The sequence below is a fragment of the Plecotus auritus genome (genome assembly GCF_963455305.1).
Source record: "Plecotus auritus genome assembly, chromosome: 9".
NCBI lineage: Eukaryota > Metazoa > Chordata > Mammalia > Chiroptera > Vespertilionidae > Plecotus > Plecotus auritus.
Window position 1 is genome coordinate 140,094,978 of NC_137783.1, and position 17,418 is coordinate 140,112,395.

Here is a 17,418-nt window from a genome sequence, read left to right on the forward strand (position 1 = left end):
TCGCGAGCCGCGGTTTGCCGACCACTGAACCAGGACAAGCCCTGGCTCCTAGGCTGGGGCAGCAGCGCCACCTGGTGGATTCTTCTGGAATACTTCCCATCCGTTGCCCTTCCTGCCCTAAGGTAGGGAGGCAAGTCCCTCCCCCGCAACCCCTCTGCCTCTTCCAGGGCCCCAAGAAGTTGGAGAGAAGATGGTGGGGCAAGTGTCCTCCTATGTCAACCTTTTCCCCGACTTCCACACCCATCTCAGCGGAGAGGGACCTCCCGGGACATGCCTCACAGTCACTGTGCAGGCTCACGGAGCCAGGCCTGGGGAGTGCCGGGTCTCCCTCTGTGTACAAGTAGGGGCTTCCTTCAAGGTCAACGTTGCATTGTGAAAGCTCCTGAATTCTGCACATCTTACGCCATCACATTTCTTTAACACAAAAATGCTTCCTTCCTTTGTCAAAACCAGATGCTCAGACAGAGGCCAGGCTTGTCCTGCGGCCTCACTGACCCCTCCCTCACCAGTCCACTTTCTGTACCTTCTGGGGCCACCTGGTCTCAGAGGCAGGAACCTAGAGGTACAATCTACACCTGTTTCGATATACAAATCAAATTCCAGCCACATGGGCAGCCAGGCAGATGGACCAAGACACCGGGCCGAAGAGGGGGCCAGAGATGCCAAGAAAGGGCCCCTGCCCTGGGGACAGTAGTGGGTGCCACCACGCTTCCCTGCAGACCCAGCGACTCCACTCACACCCATTCTCCCCCCTCTGGTCCTCCGGGGCCCAGGACGCAGCATCCCCAAGTCAGACCAGATTCTTACAAATCCTCTTTAATAGTCAGTCTTCAGATATGCAGCGTGTTTACAGAGCGGCGTGCTTTACAGAGCGGCGCACGGAGCCCTCCTCGCCCTACAAAGCACAGCCTCACCCACCCACTCCTGAACAGCTCAGGTTCTGGGAACGCAGGGCCAGCTCTGTGCCACATCCCGAGGACGCACCCCTATGATTCCCTAAGCAGCCCAGGGCCAGGCCAAGCCCCCTTCAGCCTGGCCCATCTAGGCCTTGCTCCCACGAGGTGGCCCAGGCCGATCGGAGCTGCCTGGGTGGGGCTGGGTCAGGCCTGGGGAGGGGTGCCATCCCTAACGTCAGGTAAAGCCTCCCCTTTCCCACAACCTTTAATGAAAATATGAAAGCCAAGGTATAAGCCTTATAGTGGAAAAACAGTTGACCCACGCAGTGGGTAGTCCCCTGACAGCCCAGGGTGCCTTATCTACCCCCCCCCCATTTTTAATACACTTTCCCCCTTACAATATATACATCCCCCGAGGCAGGTAGAAACCCAGCCCACCTGCGCAGAAATGCTGCAGGGAGGGTTTTCGTTGAGTTGCTCAGAGAACCCTGGCGGGCAGCGAGCGGAGGAGCCACAGCGCAGCCAGCCGGACTCAAGGCTGGAGGCAGAAAGGCAGGGAGGGGTCCAGGCCCCAGACAGCACCCCACTTCCAGCAGCACAGGGCGCACAGGTGCCTTGGCAGTGAGGTGGGAGGCGGGCCGGGAGGAGGGAGCCAGGGACACCCTGGGAGCCCTGAGGTTGGGGGACAGGCAGGGAGGTGGGGACAGCAGCTGCCTCAGTACTTGGGGACCTTGCTGTAGTCTTCGGAGTGCACGTTCCGGCACAAGCAGATGGACAGGAGCATCCCCAGGAGCTGTTGAGGGAGAGGGCGAGAGTCAGCGGAGGTGGGCTGCCCAGCCCCCTGAGGCCCTAGGGCAGCACCCCACTGTCCAGGTCCACACACAGGGAGTAAGGGGACCCTCGCCCGAGCATCAACCTATGAACCAGACCACGGTTCATTTCCCGGTCAGGGCACATGCCCAGGTTACAGGCTCCATTCCAGGGTGGGCTGGGGGGACGTGCAGGAGGCAGCCTATCGATGATTCTCTCCCATCATTGATGTTTCTCTCTCTCTCCCTCTCCCTTCCTCTCTGAAATCAATAAAAGGTTGAGAGAGAGAGAGAGAGAGAGAGAGAGAGATTCCTCAGCTATGGCCTCGTGACCAGCCTGAGATTCAGGTGGCAGAGGGCCAGGGCGGGACAGTGCTCAGGCCAGGCTTGCCACAGGGCCTCCCCCAGGACATCAGCACAGCAGGGACAATCCACGGGGACAAAGCATGGGGAGGGCTGCAGGGAGGGGACACGAACCTCAATGACAGCAACGCCCACACACACGCCTAGGATGGTGCCCAGGTTGTCCTGCAGCCACGACTGCACCTTCTCCATGCAGCCCTGCGAGGGAAGAACACAGCCACGTCACCCACGTCACGCGCCTCACCCCATCATGCAGAACCACTGGGGGCCACCCCAGCCCAGAGGGGTCTGTGTGTATCTTGAATAGATATATTAGTGAATAGGTGAGGAAGGTACAACTGACAGACAGACAAATGGATCAAAGGCAGGAATAACTAAGTGAAGGAAGGCGAAAGGATGGAGCGGGAGCCCAGCCCCTCGACCCCACAGGCCTCTACGTACCTCCTGGTACACAGGCCACTGCTCGGGACTGTTGCCACCCTGGGTCTCGTTGTCACTCAGGGTCCTATTGCCGTCGGAAGCCTTGCAGAAGCCCTTCTTCATGAGGGGACTATCGTCCTTCCCCTTCTCGCAGGAGCAGGGGTAGGTGACGGTGGTGCGATTCATGAGCTCAGCATTTTCTGTCCAGTTGTAGAAGTTGACCCAGCCACAGCACTTGCCCTGGGCAGAGAGGGGACAGGATGCTCATGCCCATGCCCATCAGGCAGGCTGCCCTCCTGGCAGAGGTGGGGCCGCCTGGGAAGAGGCTCAGATCTGCTACTTCTAGCTCTCCCCGGTCCCAGCCACACGTCCAGGACTCGAATATAAGTTTCGCTTGGGCTTCTGTGAGCCACGAAGAATTTAAAGGGGCTTTCGGGAAACGCATACCATAAACTGCTAAACAGTAAGAAGGAAAAAAATCAGGACCAGCAAAAATATGAAGCGGAACAGGAGGGAAGTTCAGGTTGAAAGGCAGAACACAGGTGTGGGGACAAGTAGGAGGGCAGATGGCATTCAGCTAAGAGTGTGGGGTCTGGAGTCAGGCTCCTGAGTTCAAATCCCAGCTCTGCCACCTACCAGCTGCTCAACTTTGGTCAAAGTACTGACCTCAGTTTCCTCATCTGCAAAAAGGGGTAATACGTTTTCTAACTCCCTGTTACTAGGACTAAACGGGACGAGGCAGGCGGAGCGCCCAGCACAGGTCTGGAGAGCACAGTAATTGCTCAGGAAAGGCCAGTTCCACTGCCAGGGGCTGGGCCCATGCTGGAAATACCCCAGGAAGGCAGAGCAGAGTGGGGGCAGGGCTCCTTTCTAATCCTGGCCCTGTCCCGTGCATGGGCAAGCCGCTGCCTTTCTCTGGGCTCGACTCCTCGCCTGGAGAATGGGATGGCAATAGCCACTATGCTAGGATCCCTGGGAGGACTAAATGAGCTGCATGGGTGAGCTGGGCGAGCTGCGTGCCACCGTGCCCAGCACATGGTCAGTTCCTCGCCTGCTTCCTTCCCATCTCAGTGATGAGCCCCTTGCCAAGCAGCCCGGTCGCCAGCAGGGGGCGTGCCAAGCATCTCGGGTGTTCTGGGGCTTCAGGTTGTACTTTTTACGTGGTAGTTGCCTGTCGGCCTTCTCTCTGGCAGAAAGGTTGGCACCTCGGAGACCCGCCCACAAAAGGAGGCGGCTTTCCTTGGCCTTCTACTGCGCCAGGCGGAGCCCGCCTCTCCAGGACCTTGTGCCGAGGTCTGAACCCAGCCACCACCCACCCTGTGTCTCAGGGGTTGTGCATGGCGAATAAAACACCACATAAGTGCTAAGTGCTGCCTAAGTGCCACGGGCTTTAAAAGTTCATCCCACGAATGATATTATAGATATCCAAATGAGTATGGATCAATAGCCCCATTTTACAGATGAGGAAACTGAGGCTCAGAGAAGGTCTGGCCAGGAAGGGGCAGAGTTAGTATCCCAGTCATCGGGAGCCTGACTCACAGTCTACGTTCTTGACCACCTTCCCAAGTGGTGTCTGACAGACATCAGAATCATCTAGAGCCTTGACAGCTGCAGGGAACCCCCAACCAGCCAACTACCTCCCCCGGTGGGATGCTCCTCAGCTCCCAAGGGACTCACTGCTCCCCCCAGGCTCCTTGAAAGGTGGCACTTGTTTATCCTGGGACAGCGACTCCCTCCAATCTGAGCAAAGCATCTCAGGAATTATGGGTCAAACTAATGGTGTGATGACAACAGCCTCCTGTGTGCACCCAGCCCTCCAGGTGACCCAGGCCCTCCTACCTGGCCTCACCTGGGCCTCACCAGGAAATCCGTGAGGCACTCAGGCCAGATAACATCACCCTCCCCTTTTCGCAGCTCAGAAGACTGTGCTCACGTCTCCTGGACAAAGTCCCTCCTCAGTTGCCAGACGTTCCTGCCAATCGGTGCCAGCAGGTCCTATGTGATTGCTGTGCCCACTGTCCTCAGGAGAGAGGAGGAGGCTGCAGCCCAGAGGAGGGGTCCTGGCCAAGGGCACACGAGAGAGGGGGCTGCCGGGACCTGATCACTGAGCCGATGTGTATGTGATGATTGGCTCATCACCAAGGCAGGCTGGGAGCCCAGTCAGATGGCCATTCATTCATTCAGTCAGTCAGTCAATCAGTCATTTATTCAGTCAGTCAGTTATTCCATCAGTCATTCAGTCAGCATGCCAGTCTGTCTGTCACGTAGTCCTTCATTCTGTTAGTCAGTCATTGGTCTCTGCCTCTCCCACTTTAATTGAGGTGGAATACACATACACTGAAGTACACGAATTCAATCTGTGAGTTTTATATGCATGCCGGCATAACCACCTGGATCAATGACTAGAACATCCCTTTTACCCCAGAAGTTCCCACGGGCTCCTCCCTAGAGGTAGCCTCCATTCAGACTTGGCACCCCGTTTCTTAACTTCCAGGGTAGAGCTCCCAACACTGGCCAGCCTGGCTTGTGGTGAGAGGGCCGAGAGCTGACCCCCCGCTCTCTGGCCACAGGTGGGAGCACTGTGAGCCATGGGACAGCCTCCAAGACCCAGGGCCCCTGAGCAAGGAGCTGTGTGCCAGGAGGCCCCCCCGCCACCATCAGATGCACACTCACACAAACTCGCTAACATATTCTGCCAGGTGCATACAGGCACACGGACGACCAGACCCAGACACACAGATACCCACAGGCCCGGAACCTCACGCTGGCCACCCCTCCCCACCCAGCTTACCTGAGCCTGCACGTAGTCCCAGCCCTGCTGCAGGCTGTCCTCCTGCCCATCCTTGTAGTCCCGAATGAGCTTGGTCACGATGCTGCCCATCTCCTGCTTCACCTGCAGAGAGGAGAGCCAGGGTCAGGTCTGATTTCTGGAAACCCATGCCCACCTCTGGTCACATAGACTTAAACCACCTCTCCCCCTCCCTCACCCCCGAGCCCGGGGACATGCTCGCGGGGCCACCGCATTTCATTGTCTATTCCAACCACTTTCCTGGCACTTCCTGTCGGTCACCACGCTATGCCCAGTGCAGCCAGGACCAACAACTCCTGCCCTGCATTCTATTCGGCACTCAGCAGCCGCAGGACCCTTTAAATGTGAATCTTTCCATGTCACTGCTGAAAACCTCCCAGTCGCTCCCTGCAGCTCTCAGGACAAATGCCAACATCCTCTCAATGCCCACAAGGCCCTGCCTCATCTGTCTCCTGCTCTCCCCAGACCTTGTTCCTTCTGTTCTTGCCTCCTCTGCTTCTATTCCACCAGTCTCCTAGCAGTCTCTGTACTAGGCTCACTCCTGCCTCAGGGCCTTTGCGCTCGCTGTCATTCTACCCAGAATCCTCTTCCCCCAAACATCAACATGACTCCCTTCTTTACTTCCTTCAGGGCTCTGCCCAAACGTCACCTCCTCAGACAGGCCTTCCTGGACCACGCTACAGGATAGCGCCCCTCCCCTCCCCCCACCCTCCCAGGCCCTCCTTGTCTTGTATTCTCTCCATAGCATTGTCATGACATGATCGTTTGTTTCCAGGATTTATCATCCGCCACTTCTCCCCGCTGAGAACGTCAGCTCCGTGGGAGCAGGGACTGTGTCTGTGAGCCTGGCCAGAGTAGGTGTGCAGTGTCCACAATAAGGAACATGTGCAGAACTGCTGCTATCTGCACACACCCCACAGTCCTCATGCATGCACCCCACAGTTCTTATAACCACCTCTATCTGCATGCACCCCAAGTCCTCATGCACGTACCCCACAGTCCTCATGCATGCACCCCGAGGTTCTCATGCATGCACCCCATAGTCCTCATAACCACCTCTATCTGCATGCACCCCAAGTCCTCATGCATGCACCCCACAGTCCTCATAACCACCTCTATCTGCACGCTCCCCGAAGTCCTCATGCACGCACCACATAGTCCTCATGCATGCACCCACAGACCTCATACACGCACCCCACAGTCCTCATAACCACCTCTATCTGCACGCACCCCACAGTCCTCATGCATGCACCCACAGTCCTCATGCACGCACCCACAGTCTTCATGCACGCACCCTGTCCACTCTCACACCTTCCCTGGGCCCCACAGAATCCACATCCTGGCAGTGCTGTTTGCCATGCTCAGGAATTCAGAGGCCCACAATGAAGAAGAGAAAAGCACACCCGCTTTTCACTAAATGCACAGAGAAGCACTGGTTTACAAATAAGGCAGATGAGGGGTGCAGGATCCAAAGAATTCACCCCAAAGGCCTCTCACAGGGGTTCTGAACTGAGGACCTCACTACAGCAGCTTTTCAGGAACGAGTCAGCTGAGCGAAGGGAAGCAAACCGAAGCCAGCCCAGGTGGCTGAGGACAGGGCTTTCCCCAGTGACTAGAACGGCCCCATGTGGATGGGGCCCCGGAGCCAGCCCTGGCCTGGCCCCACCTGGCCTCTCCCGTGGACCTTGCCAAGGCCTGGCTCAGCATGCACAGGCTGGTTGTGGTCACCCCAGGGTGAGGGGCCCGAGAGGCGCAGGGGCACCGAGGACAGCTGCACACCTGCCCCTCAGTCCCTGAGAAAAGGGGATTAGGGAGAGGGGACAGGTGCTTCCAGGCAGGGGCTTTCACAGCCTAGCTCTGAACCCTGTGCGTGGGACTTCCGCCAGCGCCCCACAGGCAGCCGTGCCTGCTGTTCAGAGAAACCACATCCTCCGGATGGACCTGCGGCCCTGGCTTCTGGGCCTCCGTCACTAACCTGGGGAAACCAGCCCGAGGACCTCGCTCTGCCCTCTCCCTCTTGATAAAACTCTTTGCATGTTGCTTCTTGTTTACTGCCCAGAGCTCTCTACAGTTTACCACGCTTTCTGGTCAGTAACAACAAGCCCAGTGGCTAATGTGGGCCGAATGCTTGCTTTGCACCAGGGCTGAGCTAAGCACTTTTCATGCGGCATCTCACTTCAACCCCCAGAGCAGACCTATCATCTGGTACGGACCTTGTTCCCTCCTTTCAGAGATAGAAAACGAGGCTGAGAGATTCGTTAACTTGCTCAAAGTCACACAGCCAACAAGTACAATAGCTGAGGTTTGAACTGATTCAAAAACCCAAGCTTTTACCCATTCAACTCTACTGGCATTTTAAGCATATGGCTATACCTTGAAGTGGGTCATAGCACCTTTAAGAAGGGCCCAGAGAAGCCTAGTGTTGGCCTCTGCCACATAGCTGGGGCTGTCCACCTGCAGATCTGGTATCTTTCTGCCCCCACCGTCTCTGCTCCCCACCTCTGCCCCAGTGAACGGATGATCTCTGAGGTGAGGAAAGAAGGGGGTTCCCCAGAGGCATTTGCTTGGAAAGCCACCTCTCCCACATCCTCTCACGGCCTTTCCCCACTGACCCAGGCTCTATTTACACCCCAGTGTGGTTGCCACAGCAGCCTGGACTTCCCTGTTGCAGGCCCTCCTGAAATGAGAAGGTGATGGGAACTGCGTGCTTTCCACTGACACTGGGTGGTTTCCATGGAAACACCATATCATCCTCCAGCCCAGAATGTGGCTGAAGGCCACAGCTGAGCCACAGCGACCACGGCCGCAGGGGCTGGTTCAGCTGGCAGCTAATGTCTTGGGATCCCAATCCCAACGCTGTGTTGGGAGCCCAGGGAGGTCACCCTGGCAACCAGGCTGCTCCTGAGACAAGGAGGAGCAGGGAGATAGAGTGAGAGGATGCTCACCATCTCGCTTCGCCTCTGCAGGCTGCCTCTGTGGTTTCTGACTGCCCTGCACCCATTCTCCCTTCTTCTTGAAATAACAGCCCCTTTCCTTAAGCGTCAGCACCCCTCAATCCATCCATGTGCCTGGCAGGCCTCCCCCCACCCCACACCCCTGCTGCTATGGGCAGGCAAAGACCCAGGCTGCCACTTTAATGCCTTCCACATCGTTGGAACAGCGGGTGCTTAGGGATGAGCATGTGTCCCATGGCCACACGCATAGGCTCTCTCTTTCTACTAATCTGATGGGAGGAGGGCCGCCTCCTTGGGCTCCACTGGGGACAGCCCGCCTGAGAAGGGAGCCAATGGAGGAGAGAGAGTGGAGGAGGGAGAGGGAGAGACCTGCTGGCAGCCTCGGGATGCCTGGGCCCAGCTGAGCCTGTGGCCGGCCGGCTACTCTCCGTGGGGCACTGCCACAGGCGATCGAGTCCTGCCCAGGAAGAACTGCACCTTTACAGCCAGTGCGAGATGGAAATGCAGGGCCCTTGCTCAAAAAGGACTAAGAATTTCGAAGTAGCAGGGCAGCAGGCCGAGCACAGGACCCTTCTACGTGCGGGGCCCTGCGGGGCTGCCCAGGTCACGTGCCTCAGAAGCCAGCTCTGGTCCTGCCCAATACCATCCTCCCATTTCCAGGAGGGCAGACGGAGGCCCCCAGGGTCAGAACCACTTCCCAAGGTCACACAGCTGCAGGCAGCAAAGATATGACTGTAACCTGATGTGTGCAGCTCCAGAACCCCAAGATCTTAACCACAACAAGCCCTCACTGTCTCCACCGTCCCCCGGATCGACACCTCCCCGCCTTTCCCCACCAATGCTATGCTTTTATGTCACCCTGTAGTGTGACTTTTCACAGAGAGGCTAAGTTAGAAGAGAACTTTGAGTCCAGCGTATCATCTACATGTAAGAATCCCTCTCGTACTTTTCCAGGTTCTACTTAAATGCTCCCTTTGATGGGGAACTCAATACCACACAAAACAGCACACTACAGGGTTGAGGGCCTCTTGACAGAAGCAATTCATTTTAAGTTGAGCCCAAATGATTTCCACCATTTGTGTTAGTTCTCGTCTTCCCTTTTCCTCCCCAAGTCCCAACGGGGAACAGATCAAACCGCTCTCTCCCAGGACAATGATGTTTCAGATATTCGAGACCAGACCACGTCTCCCCTTACCCCCTTCTTTCCAGGGGAAGTTTCTAGGTTCCTTTGGTCACCCTTTGAGATGGTGTCCAGACTTCTCCCCACACTCTTTATACTAACTCAGAGGTAGGAGACATCCTGCCCATGGGCCATATAAGGCCCACGAAATCATTTGGTCTTGCCCTGCTAAGGCAACCGCAGGTGGGACTCGAAATTCAATAAATCTAGGAGCTTCTTTTCATAGCAACATCTATATATATAAAAGGCTAATATGCAAAGTGTCCCCTCGGGAGTTCAACCGGGAGACCAGGAGTTCGATCGCTTGCTATGATGTGCGCTGACCACCAGGGGGCGGCGTGGAATGACAGAAGGCCCCAGCCAACAGCCAGAAGGCCCCCCCCCTTCCATCGGCCCTGATCACTGGCCAGGCCTAGGGACCCTACCCGTGCATGAATTTCTTGCACTGAGCCTCTAATAAATTTATATAAAGTGAATTATATTAAGGGCCCTTGTCAGAAAAAAGGTTCCCAACCCCTGGTCTAACCTGTCAAATCCCCTTAGAATGGGTGCCACAGGCGCAATATAATGGCTACATTCTCCTGTCTTCTCCCTGGGTTTCACAGGCCATGTTGCTGAATGCTTCCAGGCTTCACCCCGGTGTCCTGAGAGGAAACAAGCACCCTTTGCAGTGGCTAATGTGGAGGGATGGCATATTGACTCTTAATGACCACCGGGGTCTTTCCTGAAATTCCACTGCAATCCAAACAACCAGAGACCTCGAGTTCAGCAGGAGGCCACGCCACGTCCCCAGTCACCTCGGAAGGTCCTGAGGGCAGGCCCTGCGCTGGAGCCACCCGGCACCCAGCAGGTGCTGCAAGTCTTTGTCCCACTTTCCCTGTGATCCCTTCCCAGAGGGACAGCCTGGATACTTCCTTCCCTAAAGCGGCGAGAAAGGGCGCCCTCTCCCTGCCCCGCTCCAGCTGCCTCCAGACTAGTCCCCCGGGAAGTTTCATCTCCGCGAGCAGGCATCTCCCAGACTCGCATTGTCCCCAAGGAACCCGCTTCACCGCCTGTGCTTAGGACGTGTGCCCGGTGCCTATGTGGGCTTCTCGGGGAGAGAGGAGGAAGGATCACAGCTCTGCTGACCACACCCTCTGAGGACCCCAGGGCAGTCGGCTCAGACAGTGTCCTGACCCCCCACCCCCAGCTCCCACCCAGACCATGCGAGCCCCTCCCCCGTCAAGCTCTCATCTTCCAGGCCTTCTCCTGAGCCCTTGATATAACAACTTCATCTGTGCATGCTGCTGGGCAGGTTAGAAGTGTGCACTGCGTGAGTGCAGTCAGCCCGGTGCCCAGCACGTCATAGGCAGCACTATCAGCCCACTTCCTTCCTCCTCCCCTCCTCCCACACTCCACTGCCTGCAGGGAACACATCAGAACCCCAGACTGTCAGTCACCTGAGGCTCAGAGAGGCTAGGGAACCTGTCTAAACACACACAGCCACCAGTGGCAGAGCCCACCCTACAACACAGGGTCCCTGAATCCCAGACCTGCCCTTTGCCCACTAAATGGAGGCTGGATAAACAGGCAAGGAAGCAGCCAGGGGAATCTCAACCTCACACTTCCGGTCCCACAGTCCTTGCTAATATCAATATTGATACCAACAACAACAGGAACAGCTGCCATTTATTGAGCCCTTATTAGGCATCAATGAAATTAATAATGGTGACAGCAGCAATAACACTTGCAATGATGCCAGCGAACATCTGCTCGGGGCCAGTACTACACTGAGCCCCTCCCCCATGTCAGCGCCCTTCACCCTCACCACGGCCTATACAGGCGTCCTCAAACTACGGCCCTCGGGCCACATGCGGCCCGCCGAGGACATTTATCCGGCCCGCCAGGTGCCGCTGCCTGTCCTGCTTAGCAGCCGACTCGTCCCGGGCCCGCAGTGCGCATAGGAATTTGTTCATAGTTTTTTTTTTTTAACTATAGTCCGGCCCTCCAATGGTCTGAGGGACAGTGAACTGGCCCCCTGTTTAAAAAGTTTGAGGATCCCTGGAAGGTGGCTCTTGGGGTCCACATGCTCTGGCACTGAGATCCCCAGTTTCACAAAGGAATCGGGCTGTGTCACAGCCCAAAGTCTCTCCCATTCCCATTTCCCGGGGGACACCTGAATGGGGTACACAAAGGCCACAAAGAGCCCCACTTCGGTTCAGGTCCATTTTGCCACCAAATGAGCTGCAAATTTTTTTTATTTTTTTTGTGGGGGGAGCGATTTCAAAGTGGTTTGGGGTTTCAGAATTGCAGACAATTGCTTATTGCCATTTGACACACAAGGCAACTGAGGCACAGAGAGGCTAGGTAATGTGCTGAGGGTCTCAGCACAGAGCTTCCAACATGGGTGGGTTTACTCTGGAGTCAGGCTGGGCCACCACTCTGTATTTTACAAACGCGTTGCAGTCGGTGCACCTGGGTGGGGGTGGGGCCAGACAGGTTTATTCCTGATTTATAATCGAGGAACCCAAGGCTGGAGAGCCCACATGCCTTGTCCAAGGACCCAGCTGCCCTCGGCTCTGCCCTGGAAACAGTGGCCGCTGGAAACGAGGGGCAGGAAAGACAGATGGCAGCCCAGGGGTTCCTTCCCTCCCACCTGCCCAGGGGGCCTGGAGAGGGGGGAGAAGCCCCCCTCCTTGGAACAGGCCTTTCCTTCAGGTTCCCAGCTCCCCTCCCCAGCTGGGCCTCATCTGCAGGAATAAACACCATCAAGGGCATGTTTAGTCTTTAGCTGGGATTTACAATGTGTCGGGAAAGAAAAAATAAATCATTTGTTCCAACTTGGGCGATAGGGTGGCGCCAGAACTTCCCCAGAAAAGCCAGAAAATTTCCCTTGCCTTCCAGAGAGGAGGTGGGCCAAGGGGAGGGGGCTGGGACCAGGGGAGAGGGGTGTCAAGTCTGGGGGTGGTGAAGGAGGCAAATAAGGGGACAGAGTCTAGCCTGGAGTCAGGAGGGGCGATCCTCCCCGCCAAGCCCTGCTCTGGAGCTGGGGACACCTCGGAGGTGTAGCTCCTGGTCGTGAGCCAAGCAGAGACTGTGCCATCCTGTGGGCAGGCGGCGTGGTGCAGGGGTAGGCACGGGCCTCGAGGCAGAGGAAGCGGAGGGAAATCTCCACTCTGACACCTCCAACCTGTGGGTGCCGTGACCAAAAGTCACTTTACTTTTTTGGGCCTCAGTTTCCTAAAGTGGAAAATGCTTGCAAAACGGAAACGTGTGTCAAGTTACGAAGTCAGCTCCTGGCATGTGGTTGGTGTCCACAGATGGGCGCCACCTTTAGTACTGTGAGATGGGGAAGCAGACGGGGTGAGAAGGTGGACTGTCCGACACCCTGCAGAGCCGACTAGCTTCGGAGTCATAGGAACCACCTCATGGGAGCCCAGTTCTGATCTAACCTGATGATAATGTGCAACTGACTGGGTCCCAGAAAAGCCCCAGGTACTGATCCCAAAACCCTGTCTCTGGAAAAGGATAGTCCCTGCCCTAAGCATTTGCTTCCTGTGTGATGGCCAAACAAGCTTCCTTTCATTTACTGAAACTCTTTCCCCTTTTTCCTTGACTGCCAGGAAGCTCAGTGTCCAAGTTAGCCCTCAGTTACATGAGAATCTCATCCCATGGCTTTAGGAACAGTGGTCTTCCTCTCTCTCAGTGTGCATTCTGATCTCCCCAATTTGATTTTCTGTAGGAAGTCAGGGTCAACCCTCCTGGGAAACAGGCTGGGTGTGGATTGTAAATAAGTAAAGCAGATTTAGGTAGGAACCACAACAGTGAAAAATTTCACCCGCGGGGACCCAGAAACCAGGTTGCTGGGGTTTGAATCTCAGCTCTGCCATTTACTAGCTGTGTGACCTTTGGCCAAGTTGCTTAACCTCTCTGTGCCTCAGCTTCCATATGTGAACATGAGGGTTTTCATATCCATGATCTCATGGAATTTCTGTGAGGATCAAATATTAAATGCAGCAAGAGCACAACATTCAGTTCTAAGTGTTGGCTGTTGATGGTGTTATGTTTTCTCAGCTTCCTTCTAAGAGGGATTGGAGGTAACTTGACCTTCAAACGGTAAAATGCAGGAGCCCACATGGCTGCCGGCTCTGCACCTGCTCAGTGGATCAGATCTGTAGCCCTGGAGGCAGGCAGGCCCCGGCCCAGCTGGGCCCCGGTGAACTCCTCCTGGAGTCCGGAAGCCTGAGCTCTTCCTGCTCTGGCCATTGACCTGCTGGGTGCCCTCACGCCCCCACCTGTAGGATGGGATTCTCACACTTGGGAGAGCGTGGTGGGTGGGGATCAGTGAAAGAATGAATGTAAACCAACACTGACCCAGCATTGCTTTGTGCTGACCCAGTGTAGGGATGGTGGAGGCTACTGTTACTATTGCTGATGTTGCTACTGCTGTTCATCTCTCTGAGCATCTGCTTCCCTGTCTGACAACGTAACACTTACTGTACAGAGCTGCTGTGAGGAGACACTGTGTGTGTAAAGCTTCTAGAAGTTACCATGTGCACATAGTAGGTGTTCCTTAAATAACTGTGATTACCACAATTGACTGGCTCACCCAGCAGCCACTCCCGGCTCCTTGTATCCCTGTCTTTCGAGTCGGAAAGCCAGATACTTTCTCAGCCACCCTAAAAGCCAGGGGTGCCTTTGTAATGCAATCTGGGGCACACTTTTAGGGGCCTTGCTCTTCTCCCCCTGATCTGGCCACAGCAGCACAAGATGGGGCTGTGGCAGCCACCTTGGGACGACAGGGTGAGTGGCATGCTGTAGAAAAGCCGTCACAATAAGGATGCTGAAGAGACAGCCAGGACCACGGTCCCTGAGCTTCCACACTTGACTGCTGGCCACGCCCACCAGTGTCCTTAGATCTGAAGCCCAGTGAGTCTAAAGTTCTCTTCCTCAAAGCTGCGCACCTCCCCTCTGGCGCAGGACTGGTGTTTTTATTCACAGTCTCCTCCCTGGGCCTCCTCTGTGGGGGAGTGGCATGGATTTAACAGTTGCTAAGGAGCCTTTACATTAATGGAAACGTTTATTGAGTCCTTACCACGCCAAGCGCTAACATAACTCACTGAACCCTCCCAGCAACCCAAAGAGTTAGATTTCATTATTGTCTCCAGTTTACAGAGGGTGAAATGGGCAGAGAGAGGCAAGCGGCTTGCGCACAGTGGCTAAGGCCTAGAACGAGGTGGGGTGGAGGGGGATCCTGGACCAAGAGGGACTCTGCCCACAGACCCCACCTTCCAGGCTAAGGGTCCGCAGTGTAACCACAGGAAGGCTGCCTGCACCCACTGGGCTCGTCTGGGACAGCTGAGGCTTCTGGTCTACCCCCCCACCCCCGGGCCGACCCCCCACACGGCTGTCCAATGCCGGTTGGGGACGGAGGGAGGGGTGCGTACCTTGTCCATGTTGAAATAGAAGAGGATGCCAGCAGCCACCTGGGCGATGAGGATCAGGAGAAGGAAGACGAAGTACTGGGGATACAGAGCAGGCAGGTTAGCTAGAAGCCCTCACCTGGTCCCCACTCAGGTGCTCCCCACCCAGCCCGGGCCGGGCAGGGCTCAGGGCAGGGCAGGCGGAGGGGGCACTACTCACCAGTCCCAGCAGGCAGCGAACCTCGTTCACCGCGCCGACGCAGCCCAGGAAGCCCATGAGCATGGTGACGGCCCCCACGCCGATGAAGATGTAGGCGCCCACATTGAGCGAGGGGGAGGAGGCCTCTGGGGGATGGAAAGGAGGGTGATCCATCCAGCCTGGCTGTCTCACTCTCATGAAGTACAGAATCAGGGGCAGGGCCCAAAGGTCCAGAACCTTCCTTGGAGTCAGGGTGCTGGGTCAGCCTCCCAGCAAGGAACTTGCTCCTCTCCGCCTTTGGAAGCTGCTTGGATGTGCCTCCCTCAATCTATCCTAACCCCCATCCCTGTTTTACTTGATCTCCTCAGCACTGACCAGGAGTGAGAAGACGACCTTTGACTAATCTCTCTTGCTCCTGTCTGCAGCCCCACAAGAATGAGAGCTCCAGGAGGGCAGGGACTCAGGTTTGCTCCTGCTGAACCCCCAGATCCCGAGCCGTGTCTGGCACAGCAAAAGGATGAGCGAACAGCTGCTGAATTAACGAACCACGGACTGGCAGGTCCTGTTGGGGCCACAGACACCACTGCCTGCCTTCCTCCTCGTCCACATATAGTAATATAGTCATAAACACCAGCCTCTCTTGCCCACTCCCTGTGCCTCGAGGGCTTCAGGCCACCTCCAACTCTGACATAACTTGGCACAGCCACTTCCAGCGGAGGCAGCAGAGGCAGCGGAGGCTCAGAGAGCTGCACCAGCACAGAGCAGAGCTGGGCTTTGGAAATGTGCAGACTTTTAAGGCCGCTCTTTCCACCAATGCACGGGGCACATGTCCTGGCACGGGTGTGGCGCTTGTTCATTCATTCAGCCAACAAATGTTGACAGGTGCTCACCACCTGCCAGACACTGTGCCGGCTGCTGGGGATGCAGTCAGACGGCAGAGGTTCCCACACCCCGGAGCTGACATTACGTGGGGCAGTGGGGGAGGGGGGGACAACGAGAAAACAGTATAATCTTCTGACTGCATAAAGGGCCACGGAGGTGCTAAGCCGGCTGACGTAGAGAACTACGGAGCGGGGAGTGGGTTGCGGTGTGGGGAAGGCTGGTCTGAGCAGATGACATCTGAGCTCAGACGAGAAAGGAGAGGTCAGTCAAGTGAAGACCTCAAGTGAAGGGAAAAGCATTCCAGGCAGTGGGAACAGCAGGTGCAAAGGCCTGAGGAAGGAGTAAGCTTGATGTATTTGAAGAATGGAAAGAAGGGGAGAAAGAACTGACCAGCGTGAGTGAGAGAGGAGTGTGATAGGCGATGGCAAGAGTCCCTCCCCAGGGCCATGGGCAGACAGAGCCCGCCCCTGAGGGTGTAGATGGGCAGTTCTGTGCAGGCATTTGACCGGCATTTCCCAAGAAGCCCAACAGATCACACAGGGCAGAGCGCATGTCCACCTCTGGCCTGTAGGTGTGAGGTACCCACTAGCCTGAGGCTGAGACACACCAGGAGGCCAGGGTAAATGTGCCCGCACAGGCGGGGGCTGAGGGCTCACTCCCAGGAGGCAGCTGGGAGCAGAGGCTGGAGACCACACTAGCGATCGGAGGAACTTCCTAGGGATACGGATTCGGATTCCTGGGTGCAGCACAAGACTGCCTGGAGTCTGCATGTTTGATGCGCTTCCACAGGACTGGGGCCCAGTCGGAGCTGGCCCAGGGAGAACACAGGCCTGCCCCTGGGGGGCCTGGGAAACCACTGAGGGGGTTAGTGCTCTTAAGGAATAACCACACAGCTGGAGTGTGGGTGGGAGGAGGGCCTGATCCAGCTCCACTTCCTGGTGGCAGACAGAATGTTCTGGAACTCAGGAAGAGCCTGGCCCGCCCACCCTACTCTCAGGGTGCCAGGGCAGGGCTGCCTCTGCTGGCTCCTCACAGGCCCCCAGGAATCTGGGCAGAGCCCTGCTGAGTGAGGGTGGGGCTTCCTTTGGTTCCAGGCCCTCACCACCCTGGCTCTGGGCAATCTCCATGGGCAGTAGGAGCCCACAAATTTCACTTTTCCTGAACTTCCTGGGCTTGGGTTCCGACAGACCTTCCCAGCGACGACTCATCGAACAAAGGAACTGGCACTGCCTGGTGTGTGGCAGCCCCACAAGGCCCTTTACCCATCATCCTGCTTCACTTCCACCACAGCCCCAACGAGGGTGGGCTCACATCCTGATTGGTCCCTAAGGGCCCGAGGCCCAGAGAGGCTGAGAGGCGGCCGGCCGAGGTGGCCAGCAGGCCAGGCCCAAGGCTGAGACCCCAACTCAGGCTCTGCCCCTGGGAGGCAGCTAAGCCTCGAGGTCCTGGTTTCTCAGAACATTTCGTCAATACCAGTCCCTGTCCTCACCCAGGTCTCAGGCCG

At 56.5% G+C, this 17,418-nt stretch overlaps 1 protein-coding gene across 2 annotated transcripts in view; it reads right to left on the reverse strand.

The window, feature by feature from the left end:
• Nucleotides 1-795: 795 nt before the first annotated feature.
• CD82 (CD82 molecule) overlaps nt 796-17,418 on the reverse strand; it is a 52,202-nt gene continuing 35,579 nt past the window's right edge. The window contains exons 5-10 of one of the 2 annotated variants that reach the window (XM_080687946.1): nt 15,054-15,178; nt 14,858-14,932; nt 5,280-5,381; nt 2,510-2,728; nt 2,183-2,266; nt 796-1,689 (exon numbers count right to left, since the gene is read on the reverse strand). In XM_080687946.1, coding sequence (XP_080544072.1) covers nt 1,612-1,689; nt 2,183-2,266; nt 2,510-2,728; nt 5,280-5,381; nt 14,858-14,932; nt 15,054-15,178 — 683 coding nt within the window. In that variant the 3' untranslated portion in view covers nt 796-1,611. The remainder of the gene's footprint in view (nt 1,690-2,182; nt 2,267-2,509; nt 2,729-5,279; nt 5,382-14,857; nt 14,933-15,053; nt 15,179-17,418) is intronic. The other variant, XM_080687947.1, reaches the window with a different exon arrangement.